The 23,207-nt window shown below is 35.8% G+C and overlaps 1 protein-coding gene across 3 annotated transcripts in view; it reads left to right on the forward strand.

Annotated features, from left to right (window-relative positions):
• The window catches only part of VWDE (von Willebrand factor D and EGF domains), a 97,759-nt gene that overhangs the window by 69,319 nt on the left and 5,233 nt on the right, over positions 1–23,207 (forward strand). For 2 of the 3 annotated variants that reach the window (XM_072783983.1, XM_072783981.1), the window contains one exon: positions 1,533–1,636. In XM_072783983.1, the coding sequence (XP_072640084.1) occupies positions 1,533–1,636 (104 nt within the window). Of the gene's footprint in view, positions 1–1,532; positions 1,637–4,712; positions 5,017–23,207 lie in introns of those variants that run through there. The other variant, XM_072783982.1, reaches the window with a different exon arrangement.

Raw genomic sequence — 23,207 nt, forward strand, 5'->3', positions numbered from 1 at the left:
ACCAGGAGGGAGAATGATAAGATATTAAAAGCACATTAATGTGGGACGTGACCTAGTGTGTGTGGATTGAAGTACTCTGACCACGGCCTGAAGATGTGCCTCTAATTTTGTACCTTGCAGCTTCTCTGAGAATTTTTCAAAGTCCCCTTCCTCAAAATCCTTTATTTCCAACTGTCCAGAAATTCTAAATATTGACGTTACTTGAACTAGATGTCTTATTGCCATCTGCTGGAAAGTTCTTGTAACAAATATTCAAATCTATGATGTCTGTGATGTGAAAAGTTCTTCTTTAGCTGTGGAACTTTGTGCCTTACACAACCTGCCCAACCATACCTACCAGCCCTGAGAAGAACATAACCTTTTAATGTTGCACTTATACCAAAGAAAATATTATTCTTGAGTTATACAAGCTTTCATTATGAGCTCTGGAAGCAGATACCTCTCTCATGAAAAATAACTGTATTGTATGCAATTTTATATTATGCTTATTTTCACTCAGTATTACTTAAAAGCATTTTCTATGTCCTTCAAAACATAATTTTGAATGGAATATTAAGTTCTGTAATACATATAAAATGTAATTTTAAATGTAACATAATTTATATGTACATATATACATATGACATTCACTTGATTTTTACTCTTATTTTGAACATTATAGTCATTTACAGAGTATTACTCTACCAGGCATTTTCTCTATAAGTCAGTAGGTAGATAGATGATAGTGTAGGTTGATAGATTAGATAGATAGATGATAGATAAGTAGATCGATATTGAGGTATATTGAGATAGGTATAGGTATTAGATTTCATGAGAAGAGATTTTAAGGAAGAAATTGCTAGTGTAAAAATTTTTAGGAAGTTTCTTTTTTTTGTTTGTTTAAATATTTTATTTATTCATGAGAGAGAGAGAGAGGCAGAGACGCAGGCAGAGGGAGAAGCAGGCTCCATGCAGGGAGCCCAATGTGGGACTCGATCCTACCCCTCTGATATCACGCCCTGAGCCAAAGGCAGACGCTCAACCTCTGAGCTACCCAGGCATTCCTTTAGGGAGTTTCTAATAAAGTTATTACATTCAATGATAGTATATTAAATTGTCAATTTTTCCATACACTGGCCAGTACTGAATTATCTCTTTTAAACTTTTGCTAAATTATTAAAAAGCAAATTATGAATTCTATTTTATGTTGCTGATTTGTATCTCCTCTCTAAAGAAAACAAAACCATATACCTAGTGTTTAAAGTGTAGCCAATGAAAATTCTATTTGCTTTAATAATATCTTCATAGAAATGTGAAAATACTGTGTTGTGTTTTGAATGTCTTGTTTTTTTGTGTATGAGTGTGTGCGTGTGTGTGTGTGTGTGTGTGTGCATGCACAGTGGCTGCACAAGGATGGGACTGCAGTTGGTCGTTCATAAAATCTTATGACTATTTTATAGTTGAGTAGCTGAATGGCTTCAGACCACCAGAATAGATGATGTCATAAGCATTTGTGTCAAAGGACAGTAATTGTAAAAATCTGTGTATTGCAGCAATTTGCAAACAGAAGTGTCTTTATGGAGGGAGATGTGTATTTCCCAATGTGTGCTCCTGTCGCAATGGATATTCTGGAGTCAAATGTGAAAAGAAAGTACAGGTATTTTCAATTTTAAACAGAAAATAAATATTATATATTGACATCTGCTGTCTACTCAGATATTCTACTTAGCAATTGACACCTACCTATTATGTTTATTTTCTTTTACTTCTAAATAAAAAACATGGGAGGATTTACTATTTGCCTCTGAAACTAAAAATAATATCATTTTGTATCATTATAGAGTTATCTTATTCAAAATTTTGATGTGCACTTAAGGAATTTTAATGAATAGATATGACTGGCAAGTATAATGTTTTATTTCATGGCACTGGAGCTGAAAGAAAACCAATATTCCCCAATATGGACTTAAGACCATTAATTTATATTTTGGTCAAATACTAGATTAAAAGACTACCTTCCTCCTCCCTCAATTTTTTTTTTAAATCCACTACTTGATTGATTTGAGGATGAATTGTGTGCCATTAAAACTTTGTCTATCAGGCAGCCCCGGTGGCTCAGTAGTTTAGTACTGCCTTCTACCCAGGGCATGATCCTGGATCCTGGAGACCCGGGATCAAGTCCCACGTCGGGCTCCCTGCATGGAGCCTACTTCTCCCTCTGCCTGTGTCTCTGCCTCTCTCTTTCTCTATCTCTCTGTCTCTCATAAATAAATAAATAAAATCTTAAAAAAAAAAAAAAAAACCTTGTCTATCCTCATTCTTTTCTCAGACAGTATTTCTTTTCTTTTTTTTTTTTTTTTTTAAGATTTTATTTATTCGTGAGAGGCACAGAGAGAGAGGAAGAAACATATAGGCAGAGGGAGAAGCAGGCTCCCCAAAGGGAGCCCAATGTGGGACTCAATCCCAGGACCAGGATCACGGCCTGAGCCAAAGGCAGACACTCAAGCACTGAGCCACCCAGGTGTCCCATCAGACTGTAATTCTTTCTCTTTATTTGCTCCCTATTAGAATCAATTTCAGGGAAAGAAAAAAAAAAAAACCCTCTTCTTATCATTAGAATTTGGATCTATTTAAATTTTAAAAATCAAGAAAACAAAGGAAAAATAGATGCTTTCTTAGAGTTCCTGATAGAGCCCCACACTTATTTAGAAGGCCAGTGCTATAGAAACATCTATTTTAAGAGTTTCTGTAATCAAATCTGTGCTTACAAGATTAAACTGAATTTTATCTTGTCTCCAGTCTTAAATTTGTAAATATCTACAGCCAAGGTATTTTGTCAGTCCTAATTCCAGTATGTATGAGGGTAATGCTAATCGCAAAAACAACAACAACAGAAAGGCAGCAGAGCTCTCGAAAGTTTCTTAAAGTTAATCTGCATTAGTTTTAATTTAAAAAGCAATTATACAGCAGCCTGGGTGGCTCAGGGGTTTAGCACAGCCTTCGTCCCAGGGCATAATCCTGGAGACCTGGGATTGAGTCCCTGCATGGAACCTGCTTCTCCCCCTGCCTGTGTCTCTCCCCCGCTCTCTCTGTTTCTCATGAATAAATAAATAAAATCTTTTAAAAAATAAATAAATAGCAATTATATTCTATTTAGCATTTCAGAAAGCCCAAGGTTGTGAATATCAGTCTGCTGGAGTACCATAATTTGAAAAATGATAAAGAATTTTCTTTCTGAAGTGTGATAGTGAATCAATGTGGCTTAGAGGCAAAGTGGACATGCACTTGCACTTCTCCTTGCCCTGGTGTCCAGCCTGGATGCATACAAAACAAAAACAAAAAAAAACTCATAACATTACTGTGTTTTGAAAACCAGAATACCAAAGTTATTGAGTATCCATTTGATTAACTGTTGTTAAGAACAATAAATGTAAAAACCCGAATGCCCTGATTCAGCAGCAAACATGTCTATTATTTTATTTTATTTGAGATTTTTATGGCACAGAAAACCCTATGACTTCAAAAGCTTTCAAATCCACTTTGACATACTAAACTAGGTGTCTTCTCTATAACCTATATTTATCTATTTCTTCACTACCTCACTCCCTCCTCAGATTATCTTCATCCCCACTAATGGTGCTGCTGAGACTGTACCTGGAGTCTTATTAAGGAAGGAAAGAACAGTGGGTCATGGAGAAGGAAAAGGAAAACAAAACAAAACAAAACAAAAAAAAATAGCTCAGGGACCCCATGTCCTACTTTCCTATAATCTTCTCTTCCAAATTCTTGACTTCAGTTCTCACTTGAGCTTTACTCTATTGCTCATTGGTGAGCAATAACAGAGGGTAAAAATAAATTTCTTTTTAACAGGGAAAAACAAACAAACAATTACTATTTATGGGTTTCACAGAACCCTCCCTGACTCCTCCCCGAACTCCTCCCTGCTCCCTCCCTGTCTACCTTCCTGGCCCTTCTTCCAGCATCCTGAGATAGTGGGGGGAAAAATAATGGAAGATAGTGATTGAGTTGCTAGAATTTCAATGGAAGCAACAAAACGAGAATTTCTAGCTAGAAACAAGTGCTAAGGACAGGTGGATTTATGAAAGGCTTCCAGAGGTTTCAGAACTTGCTGCCAGCTCCTAGGTACATTTAGCATTGGCCCTGCCACTTATTCACTCTATGACCTTCAGCAAGGTATTGAAACCCCCTGAGTTTCAGTTTCTTCATCTGTACTACGGTGCTCATAACACCTAATCATAGGATTGTTAAAGGACTAAATTAACACATATGCCTAGTATGGAGAAAACATTGTGTAAGTTGGTTATCGATTATTACGATTATTACGTTGAATAGAGGAATAGACCTGTAGAAGGAAAAAAATGAGGAAAGAGACTGGAGAGAAATGTTGTCACACACTGAAAAAACAGTCTTTTCCTGAAAAGTTTCAGGAAGAAATGTCCTGGCTTCTATTCAGCATGGATGTTTCTTGAATACAACCTTTTGTCAAGATGGAGTAATGTAGTATCCAAGCTCCATTTAGTCACAACTGCTTTGATATTTAAATATGATCTGGATTAGATCTTAGTTTTATGAGAACAGTATTTAGTCTGCAGTGGCAAACGTAGAACCAAGAGCTTTCTGTCACATCAGAGAAAAGGAGGTACAAATAATGAGCAAGGGTCAAATGGTTTTCTAATATTCATTGAAACTTGATTTCCCTCTTCCTACTACAGACAAAACGCCATTAATATCAAGTTATGTGCATCACAAGCCTGTTGTAAGAATGAAATTTTTAATTCAGAAAAAGTTGAAGATAACTACTTGAAGTTGATTTGAACCTAATTTTAAAAATTATTTAAAGACTGAAGAAACTAATAACATATAGAATGCTCTTACCTGTCATTGTTAGAGAATATCAAAGAAGAAATCCAGGTAATCTGAATTGACCTGGAAATGTGATTTGTTATTTTCATATTGAGATGATGTATCTGATATTTGAGACATTCACCATAACCTAATAAACTGAGTATTTCCCAATTCTTACTGTGATGGTGTCTTTATCATCAAGAGTAAGTCATCAGTCAACATAACAGAAGCCATTTGATGTATCCAGATATGAAGTGTTTAATGCAGAATTAGGAACTCTGAGGATTCTTGGAAGAGCTGGAGGTGAGGGTGGGGAAAGGGGAGGTAGAGGTCAGGAAAGCAGCTGCTGGAGCTCAGAGAAGTACATATTGAAGACAGCCTAAAGGCTCAAGCAGATGCCTTTCAACTTTCTTAGAGCTGCTGCAATACTTGAGAATCTTTAAAAACTCCACCAATTTCTCAAGCAAAGCAGGTCATTATAAAAAAATTGTTGCAAAGCCACTGTAATTTTTTTTTTTATCTATCCAAATACCTAGATGCAAACACCTTGAAAAAATAATGACTTCCATTTCCATCTCCTGTCTCTCTGGAAAGCTTTTCTCATCAGCAAACTCTAACCGAGAACCACATAGAAAAGGGGATTCCGGAGAATGTCGCTCCAGCCTTAGAAGGAAGTCAGTGTTACCGACGAGACAATAGTAAGCTACTAGAAGACATACCCTGCATCGTACTTATTGCTTTGGGCTATATTCCAGAGACTAAAGCCATCATTTTTCCATGATAAAAATACTATATTTAGTTTTGCTGTTTTTTCCCCTCAAGTCTTTCTGTTGCTCTAACCTGTACCACTTCTGAATGAAGTGGAAGAAATAATGAAATTTTTGTCTTGGAAGGCTTACTTGGTCACTGTACTGATATGTAAAAAAGAGCATGAAATTGTCTGTTTCATTTTTCCATTCTTTTGGTACCTTGATCTATTTTGATGTAGAAGCAAAGAGAGAAACTATCAAAAAATCAAATCCTTCTACAAATATCAAAAGAGAAGTGAATGCTAAATAAAAGAAAAACTTTTTTTTTTAAGATTTTATTTATTCATAAGAGACACAGAGAGAGAGAGGCAGAGACACAGGCAGAGAGATAAGCAGTCTCCTCTCAGGGAGCCTGATGTGGGACTCAATCCCAGAACCCTGAGTCGAAGCCAGACGCTCAACCACTGAGCCACCCAGGCGTCCCAATAAAAGAAAACTTAATGGCATTAATTATTGGGGAAGTAGGTAATGTCAACAAGTATAAACATGTGATTGAAGGATTTGCCTCAGATATAAATAATTCTAGATTATCTACAGTTATAAAACTTTTCCTCTACTATCTCATATTTGACCTCACTTTGTCTTTTCCAGAAAATATTTTAATTTAAAAAAAATATTTTTATATTTATTTATGAGAGAGAGAGAGAGAGAAGTAGACTCCCCACTGAGCAGAGAGCCTGACACCACGCTTAATCTCAGGACCCAGAGATCAAGACCTGAGCCTAAGGCAAACATTTAACCAACTGAGCCCGCAGGCACCCCCAGAAAATATTTTAATTTGAAGATATCTATTTTAAAGCATGCAAGTTCACAAAACTCATTTTGTTCTTTTAAGTGGAAATATTGAGCATTCCTAAGTCATGTTTATTTTTTTTCTAAGTCATGTTTAAACTATAAGATAAAGTAAGACATTTTTAGACTAAAATTATGCTGACTTTGGTAAGAATCTTGTAAATAATAGCATTTAATGTCAGAATTAAAGAGATTTTAATTTATTTCATATTTACGGAAAGGTATTTTTAAATAATTATTTAAGAGGGATCCCTGGGTGGCACAGCGGTTTGGCACCTGCCTTTGGCCCAGGGCGGGATCCTGGAGACCTGGGATTGAATCCCACGTCGGGCTCCCGGTGCATGGAGCCTGCTTCTCCCTCTGCCTGTGTCTCTGCCTCTCTCTCTCTCTCTCTCTGTGTATCTCTCATGAATAAATGAATAAAATATTTTTAAAAAGAAAGAAAATACAGTATTTCACCATGTTTTACTTTGTTACCAAAAGTACAGATACATGAATGCAGAATGACAATGCAATTGACAATTAGTGTGTGTCTCAATTTTTGTGCTCTCATAAAAATATAAGTCCTAGAAAGAAAAAAAAAAACTAGATAAAACTGAATACTTTAAAAAAAAAAAAACTGAATACTTTTTAAAAGTTAATAATTGGAATTAAAATTCCTACAAAAATAGATGTAATAAAAATAGATATAATTTTAATAATTGTCTCTTTACGACCTTTGCTGTATTCAACATAGCAACTTTATCAATACCTTATTAAATTAATTTTCAATGTATTTTTTATGACTAAAAAGTTATAATTGCTCAAGGATTTATTCTGAAATGTCTAAACCAACACTTTTAATCTTTCATTAATATTTTCTAGATCTACATCAAGAACCCCAAGCTACAATTAAAATATTAATCAGTAGACTATCCATTTATAATAGATTTAATGGGCCTGTACATGCTAATAATGAAGAAATGCTATGGTTTACAGATTTTATATAAAAGCACTCTTTATGAAAGCTAATGACTCATGCAAATGAAAGTAATGTTTTAGAAATATAATATGAGTTTAGAAAAGCAAGTAATTTGATAAATTTATGGAGAAGAAATTTAATTTTTCTTACTTCTTGTTGATATTTTTACATTTATTAACTTTAAAATGTTTTATCCAGAATCCATTTGGATAATACTTTGAAGATAATGAGTGTCTGAGAACTTAAGCAAAAATGCTTTAAAATGTGTACCTTTCAATGTTTACCTTATAAATCATTTTCCAAAAAGAATTCAGATTATAGGCTTTGTTTAATATGCTTGGCTTTTTGTGTTTATTCATGTTAACATTTAAATGAAATGTTTGAGTTGTCCAATATTCCAATCCTTTCTCTGGCCCTCTATTTAAATATAAACTTCTCTAAACTTTTAAAATATCCCTGCCAGCCCTTTTTCTAAAATATTAAAGTATCATAATCTTTTTGATGGAATTATAAATATATCTTATTTTTCATATTCATGAATTATGAAACTTATCCAAATCACAACATACATAATAAAATTTTAAATTTTAGATTAAAATTATCTGTAAATATTTAGAATCAATAATGGAACATATATATATTATATATTTTATAAGTATCATTATTACTCTGTAATTATTTTTATAGTACTTATGTGCTAGAGTTTAAACCAGTGTATTTATATTAATTAAATAATGTAATATTTTGCTTTCCTTTATGCCACTTAATAATTCATTCTTCATGATATGTGTGCCTCTTATTTCTAAAATGATATGAAGTAGCCTAAATATTAAACATGTTAAATGGGGAAACAAAAGAGGAATAGCCTCTTTTGTTCATAAAAGATTTGTAGATGATCTATGTGGAATGTATTAATTACTTCTGAGACTTTGATAGCCCTGTAGCTGATATTTTCTCAGTCACTGTTTGCAAATGATACCAAAAACATCAACTCAATTCTTTATAGAAAAAGAAAATCCTGATAGTCTTAAGAATCCATACATTTTCAACATATTTTCCTCATCTGATGAAGAGGATGAGATGATATATTTGTAAACATTAGTAAAATACAGTTATGCTGAAATTTCTAATATTTAACATTGAATAAGAAACATCTGGGTAGCCCCAGTGGCTTGGTGGTTTAGCGCCACCTTCGGCCCAGGACCTGATCCCGGAGACCTGGGATCGAGTCCCACGTTGGGCTCCCTGCATGGAGCCTACTTCTCCCTCTGCCTGTGTCTCTGCCTCTCTCTCTCTCCCTCTCTCTCTCTCTCTCTCTCTCTCTGTGTGTCTCATGAATAGATAAATACATAATCTTTTTTTTTTAAAAAAAAAAGAAACATCTTACAAAGTCTTTTCCTAGATACCTTACATTTTTCATAGAACTCAGCCATTAATCCTGACAATGGGCGGCAAAAATGAGCCTGTTGATGACTTTGTCAGTTTTTCGCTTCCCAAGGACCTCCTCATATAACTCTTCAATGATGTTGAAAATGATGGGCAGCAAAAAAAAAAAAAAAAAAAGGATGGGCAGCATCATTGACACCATATCCTCTGATTATCTGTTCGCAACAGCCTGGAATACTTCAGAGTTTGCTGCATATATGTATGTGGGACGGCTACCTATCCCTTGTGTTGAAGAGTGGTTAACTGCCCCCAGCTTCCTTCATTTTCTGTCTTGTCGTACTTTGCTGAAAACTGCCTCTTTTCGAACATACAAAGCATCAAGTTGTAAGTCTAATTGAACGCCGTGAAAATGACTTAGTAAAAGAATATAGAGAAATCTCATAAAGCTCAAAGGCAAGATGCAAAGTTGGGATTAATGGGAACCAGAAACAATCAAGAAAATAGACCCACTCTTTTCTCTTACCAGAGCTGCATAGCTCATCTTCCCTTGGTTTTTCTGAAATTTTCTAGTTCTCTCTACTCTGCTGTCCTTTATGGATCCTCCTCAGGATCCAATATAGCCACCAAATCCACATGGCAGTCTTTCAGTTCCCATAGCAGCCACCCACTGGCTAGAAAACATCTCGTTTAGTTCAAAAGTCTAGAGTGAGAAAAAACTCAGAAGGTAATGAAAGTCTAAGGATTGGGTAGGCTTGAACCAGTGTCCAGCTCTGACTAGCCATGATCACAGCCAGAAGAGTTACATGGGTGGAGCTGCCTGTATTTAGGCTATGAGAAAGTTCATGTTCTGAGGTGGGTATATAAGACTTCTAAATACAGGAAGATCCCAGTATACCATGGGTTTTGTGATGCTGAAGTTAGTTGAGTTAAATAACTAAGAGTTTGACTTTGGCGCTCCTGAAATTAATTGAGGTAAATAATTAGGCCAGAATAGACCCCTATTCTTGAGAAATTATGGTAATTCTAGATAGAAAATTGTTGTCAAGGGAAGTTTTTTGTATTTGAGTTTTCTTTTTAACTATTTTAAAGATTTATTTATTTATTTTAGAGATAGCACTCATGCTCTGTCTCGTGTGCTTACCAGTGTGGGGAGGGGCAGAAGGAAAGATCTCCACCACACCCCTGGCTGAGTGGAGATTCCCCCAGCGGGACTCAATCTCATGCCCCTGAGATCATGACCTGGGCCAAACCCAAGAGCTGGATGCTTAAATGACTGAGCTACCCACGCACCCCTGGATTTTAAAAAAATTATGTATTTGAGGCAGGTAAACTAAAGCTCATGAGAATAAATGTCTGTTAAAGAAAAATGCTACCTATGATACTATCTCCAGTCAACATCCACTCTTTTTTCATAGATTTTTTCAGTAGCGAATTATGAGAATCAGAAGTATTTTCTTGATTTGAAGTAGATCAATTATGTGATTATCAAATTGTCAGGCTACATTGAGAGAAATAAAACTAAACTGTATTGAACACAACGCCAGGGATTTTAACTAATATTAATTATTTAGACCTCACAAAATTATGGAGATAAGGAGATTCATCCCCATTTTACAGATAAAGATTCCAAAGGCCAGAAAAGTCCAGTTGTTTAATATGCTGCTACTTATGTATTGCAGTGGTTGTATTTGAATGCGTATCTATCTGAAATGGAAGCCTATTATTTAATTGCATCGTATCACTTATTTAAAAAAAAAAAAGCTGAGAATTTTCAATGGCTTTCAATGGCTCAAGACCACTTGATAATTTCAATAAAGGATTCCTCTTGGGTATCTCTCCCCCTCCATATCTTTTCGATCCACAGTATGCACTGATAAAAAAGACAATGCATGTTAAAATAAGGGGTTTTAATTTATTCACTTATCTAGCAAAGGTATTTTTGAATGGAACACATTTCAAGAAGACTTTCTGAATTAGTAGCCTGTTTTATTTTAATTGTGGAATATGCATCCATATCTAGAAAGGAGTCTGATAAGAAAGAGCATTCTCCAGAAATAAAACGAAAGGCAGGAGAGCAGCATGACATTGGGCTGGGACTTTAGAGTTGGGGGAGCCTGAGTTTAATTCAGCCTCAAATCTTTGCTCCACCTCTTCCCAGTGATGTAGACATGCACAGAGAGCTTCACTTCCTTCATATTTAATTCCTTCATGTGTAAGATAGGGGTAAGTAATATTTATTTCATGGGAACACTGGGTAATTTTAAATTGAAAATGAGATTATTAGAAATGATTTTTCACAATGACTGTCATCTATTAAGTGCCAAATATGTGGGTTTATTATTTATATTTATTATCTATTATTTCTGTTGGTGAAAATAAGTCTGTGGAACCACCCAAGGACAGGATGACAAATCTACTCCCCTACTTGGGTTCTAGGTTTTCCAATGGTTCCTGTATATTGGTGTTTCTTGTTACCTGATTAAAGAATTTATTTAAAAAAAAACGGCATTGATTAAATAGTATGTGAGCTGAAAACAAGATAAAATAAGTGGATGTAAATTTTAAATCAAGTCTGGCATACAATTAGTGAGAATGAGACTAAAAAGGCTTTAAAAGCAGCTGGTGTAGAATGACTACAATTTGTGAACTGCGTGTGTGCCAGGTTGTGTTGTAAGTGCTTTACACGGTTCAGTTGATTGCTCCTCCTGACTCATCTGTGAGGAGTGCTCTTTCTAGCTCAGCATTGAGCCATCCATGGGTGCTGAGCCCTCCTGTCTTTCTGGGCCCCTTCCTCCACTTAAAAATATTTAAAATGATATTCTTCAGGTAGGTTGATAAAAAGGCCAATATATTAATATTATACTTTAAAACATTTTCTTGGGGCACCTGGATGGCTCAGTGGTAGAGCATCTGCCTTTGGCTCAGGTCATGATCCTGGAGTCCCAGGATCAAGTCCCACATCAGGCTCCCTGCATGGAACCTGCTTCTCCCTCTGCTTGTGTCTCTACCTGTCTCTCTCTCTATCTCTGTCTCTCTCTGTGTCTCTCATGAGTAAATAAATAAAATACTTAAAAAATAAATAAATAAAACATTTTCTTTGACCTATAAATGCTTTTTCCCCTGATTTTACAAAAAATTAAAACATTTTCTTGAGCCTCTAAAAGTACTGTGGATCCTAGTCACTGTGTCTTTTGTGCCTAATCAGAAAGGTGGCCCTGCCTGCCAGTGTAGCAGCCGGTGGCATACCGAGTCTTAGACCACAGTACTACCCACTGTGGATGCTCTGAGAGAATGAAAGAAATGGAAAACAAACTAGATGGCATTTCACCTGACATTTTTGTTGTAAGGACCGTCTTCTTCATTGGAGAAACAATTTTAAAGCTTTGGAAAGCTTTAAAATATTGGAAAGCTTTTGTAAAACTGTATCCTGCCGGATGAAATTAGCCAATTTTCGCCTGCAGGTGGTGCTAGATCCTCAGTTCCCAGGTAACACACCAGAAATGCAAAAGGACTTTAGTAAGAGAGCCTACTAAATATTTAATGCAAACAGGACATTCTTCAAAATTAAAATTCTTCATTAATACAGCATCAGTCTTTCCTGCAAACCTAGATATCTTCATCACTCCTGATGAGTAATCAATAATAACAGCCACATGCCTGAGTGCAGTGAACATTTCATTCAAAGATGTGGTGATTTACCCGATCTATACTAGATTAAAACTTTTGTGAGTAATATTAATGTAAGCAGAAAACCTTTTGATTTTCATATATACCCTGAACTTGGAAAATTCTAGCAATTTAAATAGCCAGTAGTTTCAAGTATTTCAAAATTACCTTTTTTTTCCTGTCCTTAAAAAATAATTCTAAATCAAGATTCATAGGATCTCTCCATGAAAGAGAAAAAAATATTTGTGAAGGATGCTTTCCTGAATATGCTCCTTCTTGGCACCAGCCTTTTGTCTGCAGTAAGTGGGATCCCCCCTAGCCACGTGTCTTGTACATGAGGATACCTAAAGAATCTTTGACTAAAAACACTATGAACTTGGGGAGCCCTGGTGGTTCAGTTTAGCGCCACCTTCAGCCCAGGGCGTGATCCTGGAGACGCAGGAGCGAGTCCCACATCAGACTCCCTGCATGGAGCCTGCTTCTCCCTCTGCCTGTGTCTCTGCCTCTCTCTCTGTGTGTCTCTCATGAATAAATAAATAAAATCTTTAAAAAAAAACAAAAACAAAAAACTATGAACTTGAGAAAAGTATAAGACTTACTGGATACAAATATTAGAGTAAGAATAATCTCAATTTGTTTTATTTTTTAATTCCCTCAGGCAGACAGATACATAGATCAAAATATATAGAAGGGTTTCTTTTTTTTTTTAAGATTTTATTTATTTATTTATTCATGAGAGACAGAGAGAGAGAGAGACAAAGACACAGGCAGAGGGAGAAGCAGGCTCCATGCCGGGAGCCCGACGTGGGACTCGATCCCGGGTCTCCAGGATCACACCCTGGGCCAAAGACAGAGACTAAACCACTGAGCCACCCAGAGATCTCGAACAGGATTTTTATTATTATTATTATTTCAAATCCTTTCTGGTGCCAATTTTCCATTCTTTCTTTGGAGTTGACATGAATCCTGTCTCCCTATATCAAAGAGTCAAGCCATTTCCAGTGTAATGTCATAAACACAGCCTGCTGCAGCATTACAAGTGAAATGAATAAAGCATTAACGATGTATATACATAGTCTGACCAATCATTTCCTACTCAATGGACTACATAGGAGAGTAGAATGGTTTGATCCAGGAAAAAAAAAAATCACAAGGCACCAACAGAGCTTGGCGTAAAATGTGGGTACCTTTATACAGAGAAAATGCATCATGCCTCACATGAGTTGCAAATACTTTGAAAAAATATTTTAGTTTTACTTGTCACCCCATAAGAGAAGAAATAGCTATAGGAAATGGAAATTTGCATTCCCAAAACATAAAGCCTGAATTGCTCCTTTTGAGGGTTTGGCATATGGCTGTGTGCCTGGCTCTGCAGAACAAGAGTGGGATTTTTCTAAAGCCATATGGTCAAATCAAGAAGGGCAACGGGCTAGAGCGGACAGAAGGCAGTTTACCGTTAATGATAAAGTCCTGATGCATAATATATTCTAAAAAGCTTCCAACATTAGATTCACGTTAAAAAAGGAGGAGCCTGCCAAGGAATACATTGTTGTTGTTGTTTCACCTAAAATGAAAGAACAAAGATCCCAGATAGAATACTATCTGTGAGCTCTGTTTAGCTGACCTAACCTTCCTATCACTGTTAAGACAAGCAAATTAAGAGAAAAATTCTATTTGTAATTGTTTTAAACACCATAACAGTCTTCCAAGCGAGTAAATATTGAGTTTCCACTAAAACAGAAAACTCCTTTACCAACCCAGACAGGCCTATTTCAGGCCCTGCCTTTCCCTTTAACAAGCATCAGTGAGATAACTTGCAGGGAAGAGGAACGGGGTGGGCTCCCCTCCCTTAGGAAATACTCAAAAAGACAAGTGTGCTTGAAACCAAAATGAATAACCAGTTTGTAACTTCTGATAGAATACTCATGCAGAAAATATACATGTGAGATTTTAACTAATGAGGCTCCAAGCTCTTTGTAAAAGCCACATTGCAATTAATTAAGATGATTGCTACTCATTATTCTTTAAAAAGCAAAGTAAATTCTTTATCTTAAGTGTAAGACTGTCAGAGGAGAGCAAATACTCTTATACTACCATGTGATAGTTTTTATGCTAAATTAGATAAAATATTTAAGACTAACTTTATTTTTGTTAAGTTGTTCATTTGAGTTGAAACTGACATACAATTATGAATACTTTAGTTAATATATAATATAATTGAATTAACAAGTGAAAATTAAAATCAAAATCTATAACCTTTCATTGATGCCCAAACTTAAAGAATTATCACATCTATTTAGTGCAATGAACTGGGACCTGCCAGTGAAAATTATGAGATATGGCCATTTAAGAGAGCACATGGAGGGCATGTGGCTCAGCGGTTTAGCGCCGCCTTCAGCCCAGGGCATAACCCTGTCCTGGGGTGGAGTCCCACGTTGGGCTTCCTGCATGGAGCCCGCTTCTCCCTCTGCCTCTCTCTGTGTGTCTCTCATGAATAAATAAATAAATGTTAAAAAAAAAGAGAGAGAGAGAGAGCACATGGAGATTTAAAATTATAAACTCTGGTATGTTACTCTTCTGATAATTTAATTATTAGGGCAATAAATAATTCCACTGCCAAAAATGTTTATTGTGGCATAGTTTCCAATACGAAAAAATAAAAAAATAATAAATAAAAATATTTAAGTGACTAATAGGAAAATAGTTAAATTATTGTATACTCATGTATAGAATTTCTATATACTCAATAAAATAATGATTCATGCAGAACTATGTCTTATATCTTGGAAAGATGGCTATGTTATAGCAAATGAAAAAAATGCAGAGGCAAATTTTCAGGCAATAATCATAGTATATACTCTGAGTTTAAAATGTATATGTTTGCATATATATAAACAGATGTGTATTATTAAAAGCATAGAAAATTTCTAAAAAGACAGATATTGGGACGCCTGGGTGACTCAGCGGTTGAGCATCTGCCTTTGGCTCAGGGCATGATCCCGGGTCTGGGGATCGAGTCCCACATTGGGCTCCCTGAGAGGAGTCTGCTTCTCCCTCTGCCTATGTCTCTGCCTCTCTCTGTGTGTCTCTCATGAATAAATAAATAAAAATCTAAAAAAAAAAAAAAGACAAATATCAAATGTTTAAAATTTTGTAAGTCAGGGAAGTGGAATTAGGAGCTGAAGGATGATGTAGGTAGATTTCTTTATTATTTCGTATATCTTTGTACTGCTTAAAATTTTAATAATAATCTTATTTTTACAATATAATTTTTTGCAGAATCTCTAATTAACCCCAAACAATGCAGCTTTCTTGAAATGCCAATTAAGAGACACTCAAAAAAATAGGAATTGAAAATCAAAGAACCAATGCGTAGTTTTCTTTAACTGAAAAGGGTAAATAAAAATGAGTTAAAATATAATATGTTCTTTGTATAAAATTTTAGCCATGATGCTTCTACTCTTTTTCAGAGAAAAGATTTTGCTAATTCATTTTTGCATATGTGTTTAACTTGGAAACCATTGTATTTAAATTAGGGAGAATGGTTTACAGTCCCTTGAGTATTATCATAAGATTAAAATTAATTGCTCAGAATTTTCATATGAGGCCAAACGGGACAGGTAATCAGTCACAGGCTAATGTTATTAGCTTGATTCATGTTATCAAACTATATTTCTAATACTATCAGGCAAGGGGGTGGGCAGGAGAGAAATATGCTACATATGAAAATGATGAAACCAAGTTCTTTTGTTTGCATTAGTTCTAACATTTAGAGGTCACACATTTACAGCTTAGAGTTGAGTTTATTACCTGAATAATTCAATCAAGGAGTTCACATTTGCCTAAATTTATGGGAGAACATATACCACAAAATAATGTTTTATACTTATATGTTGTAGAATGCCTATTATGTGAAATTTTTGGAACCTTTATTTTTTTTTAAGATTTTATTTATTTATTCATGAGACACAGAGAGAGAGGCAGAGACATAGGCAGAAGCAGGCTCCCTATGAGAAGCCTGATGTGGGACTGTATCCCTGGACCCGGGATCAAGACCGGAGCCAAAGGCAGATGCTCAACCACTGAGCCAACCACATGCCACTTTTTGGAATCTTTAGAGAAATGACTTAATGATACTTTATTTATTTTTATTTATTTTTTTTTAAGTTTTATTTATTTATGATAGTCACAGAGAGAGAAAGAGAGGCAGAGACATAGGCAGAGGGAGAAGCAGGCTCCATGCACCAGGAGCCCGACGTGGGATTCGATTCCGGGTCTCCAGGATCGCGCCCTGGGCCAAAGGCAGGCGCCAAACCGCTGCGCCACCCAGGGATCCCGACTTAATGATACTTTAAAGTGAATTTATGAGCATATTAATTTACAGATAGAATTAAAATGCTCTATTCATTATATATATATGTATATGCATATATATGTATGTGTGTGTGTGTGTATATATATATATATGGCAGATAGAGATGAAGCAACTTTCCCAAAGACTCATAAATCAAATGAAATGCAATGACTAATTTTCAGTAGAACTAAAGAGGTCAGTACTGAATACATAGAGATTTGTTTTGTTTCGAGGACGACCGGTACCTTTCTTTTTGAAAAGACATGTGGTATTTTATGCATGTAAAAGAAAATAGTATGTATCTCTAAGGTTATAAAACATACCAAAATAGACATCCACAATTCAGTCATCCAATCCAGAAATATGCTATGTCAATATGATTGCACCTACTTCTATGCTCCTCTTGTGACTCTGCTTCTCATGGCCCCAAGCTACTGCCCTGTATTGTGTCTATTACCTGTGCCAGGCAACTTCTAAGATGCCCACCAACGACTACCACTTTCTCCTAGTCATACCCTCATGTAATCCCCTTCCTTTGAGGGTGGGTTGCATTTAATGATTCACTGCTAACAAATAGAATATGAGAGAAGTAATAATGGCTGTCACTTCTTAGATTATAGAATAACTATAACTTCTCCCTTGCTCCTCTCACCCCTCCTCTCTTGATCTCTGGCTTGCTCTGGGGAAAGCCAATTGCCATACAGTCAGTTTACCTATGAAAAGGTAGCAAAGAATGAGGAGGGCCTCCAGCAATCAGCCATTAAGAACCGAGGCCTTCAGTCCAAACAACCCAGGAGGAACTGAATCTTGACAACCACTGAGAGATTTTGAAGTGGATCATGCCCAAGTCAGGCTTTGAGATGAAAGCATAGCCCCAGGCACCACTCTGATTGAAACCTAAAAGTGACCCTGAGCCAGGGGCACTCAGTTAAACCAAACCTGAATTCATGACCCACAGGAAATGGAATATAAAAGATGTGTGTTATTTTGAGAGACTGTTTTGGAGTGATTGTTTGTCAGCAGTGGACAACTCATATATTGTCCTTGCCTTGTATAAAGTGTTGATTAATGAACACAAAGTATATTAATTTCTGCTAAATCAAACTCTTAAATTATGTTGTTCAATTTCTTCACCTTGCAAATTTTTTAGCTGTTTGATCTTCCGATAATTTAGAAAGGTATTGAAATCTTTCTTTTTTAAAATCATTTTTGTATTTGTCTCTTTCTCCCTGTAGCTTTCTCAAATCTTACTTTATAGGGGCACGTACGGGTGGCTCAGGTTGCAATCCCGAGGTTCTGGGGTTGAGTCCTGCGTCAAATTTCCTGCAGGAAGCCTGCTTCTCCCTCTGCCTGTGTCTCTGCCTCTCTCTCTCTCTCTCTGTATCATAAATAAATAAATAAATAAATAAATACATACATACATACATACATACATACATAAATAACTTTATATTCTTGAGGCCATTAAAATGGATGCCTACAAGTCTCTAGTACAGTTAGCCTTTGATCAGGGACCATATCTTGGTGGTTTAGTGCATGGACTCTAGGGACATATTGCCCTCTGGATTTGAATCCTAAACTTATTAGCAGGGTGATCTTGAGCAAATTACTTAACCTCTATCCCTTCATTCTTCACCTGAAAAATGGAGATAGAAATAATGCCTACTTGAGGACTGAAATGAGGTTTAAATAAGTTAATACCTACAAACCCATAGTAGTAAGTTTACATACAGCTATTGATAAATCAATACATGTTCTGACTTCTTTATTCCTAATAATGCTTTTTTTGATTAATGGTTATTAAAGGTTACTTACAGGTTATTGATAGCTACTCCATTTTTTAAAAAAGAATTTTCCTGAAAAAAAAAAAATCCTCCTGAGTAATCGTTTTCTCCTGTGTTTTCAACTTTTTTCTCTTTTATGCATACCTCTTGAATTCAATATATAGCTGGATGCTGGATTTTTTTCTAAAAATACAATTAGTTGGGGCAGCCCCGGTGGCTTAGTAGTTTATCACCCTGCCTTCAGCCTGGGGTGTGATACTGGAGTCCTGGGATTAAGTCCCACATCAGGCTCCCTACATGGAGCCCGCTTCTCCCTCTGCGTCTCTGCCTCTCTCTCTTTCTCTCTCTCTCTCTCTCTCTCTGTGTGTGTGTGTGTGTGTGTGTGTCTCATGAATAAATAAATAAAATCTTAAAATATATATATAATTAGTCATTTTGTCTTTCAACCGGAAAGAACTGAATATTGTGATTATAAGTACTTTGACATTTCGATTTTTTGTTTTTTCTTTTTTTGCTAGTTGTCACATTTTTACTATTTCCCTCCCTTTCTTGGTTTATTTTTGGATTGACTGAGATATTATGTTTATTTGATTATGATTCATCTTTTTGTTTTAACAGGCTTGGGAGTAATTTATATTATATTTTGATCCTTTTGATAATTGCCTTTGAAATTTTCAATTGATGAATAAAATATAAATCCCTCTTCACTCTCATTTTAAAAAAATATGAGCCATTCACAACCTCCTTCCAAGTTACATGTTATTGTTGTATTTTTTTTTAAAGATTTTATTTATTTATTCATGACAGACACAGAGAGAGAAAGAGGCAGAGACACAGGCAGAGGGAGAAGCAGGCTCCATGCAGGGAGCCCGACGTGGGCCTCGATCCCGGATCTCCAGGATCACGCCCTGGGCTGAAGGTGGTGCTAAACTGCTGAGCCACCTGGGCTGCCCCTGTTGTTGTACTTTAATTTTATCTTCTTTTACATACTAAATTAGAATTTTTTATACTTTATTTATTTTTTTAAAGATTTATTTGTTTGTTTGTTTGTTTATACATGAGAGGCAAAGACAGAGGCAGAGACAGAGGCAGAGGGAGAAGCAGGCTCCCCACAGGGAGCCGGATGCGGAACTGGATCCCAGATCCCAGGATCACACCCTGAGCTGAAGGCAGAAGCTCAATTGCTGAGCCACCCAGGCATTCCAGAATTTTTTAGACTTTATAAAGATAATTTATAAAGAGAATTATTACTATTACTGTAAAAGACAATTATTTGCTTAAATCTAGTTAAATATTTATCAATATTTTCTCCATTCTGCCTTGCTTCTTCACCTTCTTTTTGCAATTAATTTTCGTCTTCCTGAAGTACATTCTGAAGCTCTTTTAGTGAAAGTTTTGAATGCCAACATTGCTTTTACCTTAGAATATTGCTGTGATTCCCTCATACTTGAAAATAGTTTTATAGGACACCTAATTATACATTCATAGCTATTTTCTTTCTATACATTGGATTCTTATTCCAGTGTTCTTAAAATTTCTGTTATCAATCTAATTATTGTGTCTTTTATTTTGGCTCTTTTCTCTTTCTTTTCTTTTTACGTAGTATGCTGTAGTTTGACTACAAGGTGAATGTTAGTTTATTTTTTATTTATACTGCTCACTAATTACTGTGTTTCTTGTATTTTTGGATTCATGCTATACCTACTTCTAAGATTTTTACATTGATTAAGTTAGTTAATGGATGTCAAATACCCAGCACATAGAAAATGCTGTATGTGTTTTCTATTATTATTATTTTTAAAGATGTATTTATTTTACAGACAGAGAGAGTGCATGCAGGAGGAAGAGCAGAGGGAGAGGGAGACAAGCAGACTCCTGGCTGAGCAGGGAGACAGTATAGGGCTCAATCCCATGGCCCTGAGATCATGACAGGAGCTGAAACCAAGAATTGAGCACTTAACCCACTGAGCCACCCAAGCTCCTCCACGTTTTCTCTTATTATTGGAAAATGACTACTTTTATTAACATCTCCTTTAATTGTGCCTCCTCCCTTTATTTGTGTTCTTTCCTCCAGAATACTCATTAGAAATATAAAACACTTGGGGCACCTGGGTGGCTCAGTGATTGAGTGTCTGCCTTTGGCTCAGGTTGTGATCCTGGAGTCCTGGGTCGAGTCTTGCATTGGGCTCCCCATATGGAGCCTGCTTCTCCCTCTGCCTATGTCTCTGCCTCTTTCTGTGTATCTTTCATGAATAAATAAATAAGATCTTTAAAAATAATTAAATAAATAAAAATTTAAAAAACAGAAATATAAATCCCTTGTTCTCTTCCATTCTGCGTGTCAATTAACTCATATTCCTTATTTTCCAAATCCTCTCGGTGCTACTGGATGATTTCTTCAGACCTATATCTAAATCGCTAATTATCTTTTAAATTTTGTCTAACCTGCTGTTTGACCCATTTGTACTGGTGGTTAGTCATTCTCTGCCTCTGTGCCTTCCTGTTGATTTTTACAGAGAGCCTTACCCTGGCTTCCTGCAGGGCAGCTTCTGAGGCAGCCAGGACACTTGGAGTCAGCAGCAGTAGATCTAAGATTATTAGGAGGAAGAGACATCAGGGTACTCAGTTCTCTCTCTCTCTCTCTCTCTCTCTCTCAGTGTCCTAGCCCTTGCATTTTAGCGGAATTAATATTTTACTTCCTTCTGAAGCTTCGATTTATTCTTCAGTAGATGAAAGACACAAAAACACAAAGGGTGTTTTTCCTCAGACGAGTGAGTTGAATTCTTCAGAGTCATGACTAATTCCCAAATAAATCAGGAAAAACAAAACATTTTTGCTTCACCTGAATACTGCCATGCCCATCATCTCTGGGTGTTTTATGTGGGATTGCTTCAACAATGTTAAAGATAAATAAGCAAATCCTTTTCCACTCTAAATAAGAAAGACAGAGCAATTCTCTATAGATGTAGCACATCTGGTAACAGAATGGGCATTGTTGAATGAAGATGGGAAATCTGATTACAAAAAAAAAAATTTTAATGCATAGAGATTTGGCATAATGGATCCAAAGTGTTTAGAAAAGGAAAAAATAAAGACTGCTGAAAAATGAATTTATAAGCTAAAATGTTTTTTTTCCTTGGCGACATAAAAGATGGTAATCATAAAAATGCTTTGTTACTTTTCTGTATAGTTTTATTATTTATAGGCAATTACTGCAATATTAATGACACATGTAAGGTAGAAAGATTGCAAGTTAACTTCTAGATTTAAGAAGGAAGAACGGAATTTTAAAAGTTGAAGAAATTAACTTCATACTGCAAGGAAACTGCTGCTTTAGCATAAAACTTCTTCATCTAGTCTATATTTTACAAATTTTCCCTACCATCTAATGTAGTTAAGAGTGGGACACGTGGGTGGCTCAGCGGTTTAGCACCTGCCTTTGGCCCAGGGCATGATCCTGGATTCCCGGGATCAAGTCCCACATCGGGCTCCCTGCATGGAGCCTGCTTCTCCCTCTGTCTGTGTCTCTGCCTCTCTCTGGGTCTCTCATGAATGAATAAATAAAATCTTTAAAATAAATAAAAATTAAAAAAAATAAATACAGTTAAGAATGAGAACGGACACTGCCATCATTCAGGCTCATTTTTAGTTTCCCTTTGAAGCTTAGGGGAACTGAAGCATGTGTACATCATTTCCAGAACTGCTTTTCTCTCTCAGCACTGCTACTTGGTGTTAGTAGCTGAAAAGCTTAACCAACTTCCCTGCCCTGCCCAATGACCATCTCACAAATCCTAACCTGTAATAGTGTCACCAAAGTCCTTGAGATGAGAAATAACAGAAGTCAATTTGTCCAAAGCATCTCTAACCAGTGACTCCATTCTTGAACTTTCCTTTTGACCTAATTGTGCTTTTAATCATCTTATAGTGACAGAAGTAAAAATAGTAATGAAATCTAGTATGACAAATGTTGACCCTTACATGCATGCTTTTTAGTTGTTAGGTCAAAGATGTCATTACTTACATGAAAAAATTGTCTATAATACTTCAATGCATATAAAACAGTTCAACTATTAAATTATAAAACATTTAAATCAAGAAAAAATCTAATGAGATCTGCTCTTTAACAAAGAAGCTAAAAAGTATTGGTATTCATGTGTTGCAATGGGCAAATTAAGTTGTTTCAGAAGTGCTACATGTATTTAAAGAGAAACCTCAAATTTAGAGTATTATTGACTAATGCAGTAGTGTGCCACTTTTGATAAGATGACATTTAAATGGAGGTTTGCTTCAAACCAACAAAGATATACACTGCATGTTTTGAAAGTGCTAAGGACAGGGCAAGTATGAATATTTCTAGAACCAAACCAAATTTATTTTAATTTTAAATAAATTGACTAGGGTATAACATCAAGGAAGAAATGTGAAACAGTACCCTTTGTGTTGCTTAAAATTTGGAAAAAAAAAACTATGAACAAATGTATCTGTCTTGAAAAATATATAACTGAACTCAGCAAACTTGATACTTTATCAATTATTAAGAATACATATAAAGGGAATTTCTCTGCATACTTTCCTTCTCCCCTCTGCCATATAGCTTTAAAGGTTCTTTG

Source organism: Canis lupus, chromosome 18 (genome assembly GCF_048164855.1).
Source record: "Canis lupus baileyi chromosome 18, mCanLup2.hap1, whole genome shotgun sequence".
Taxonomy (NCBI): domain Eukaryota; kingdom Metazoa; phylum Chordata; class Mammalia; order Carnivora; family Canidae; genus Canis; species Canis lupus.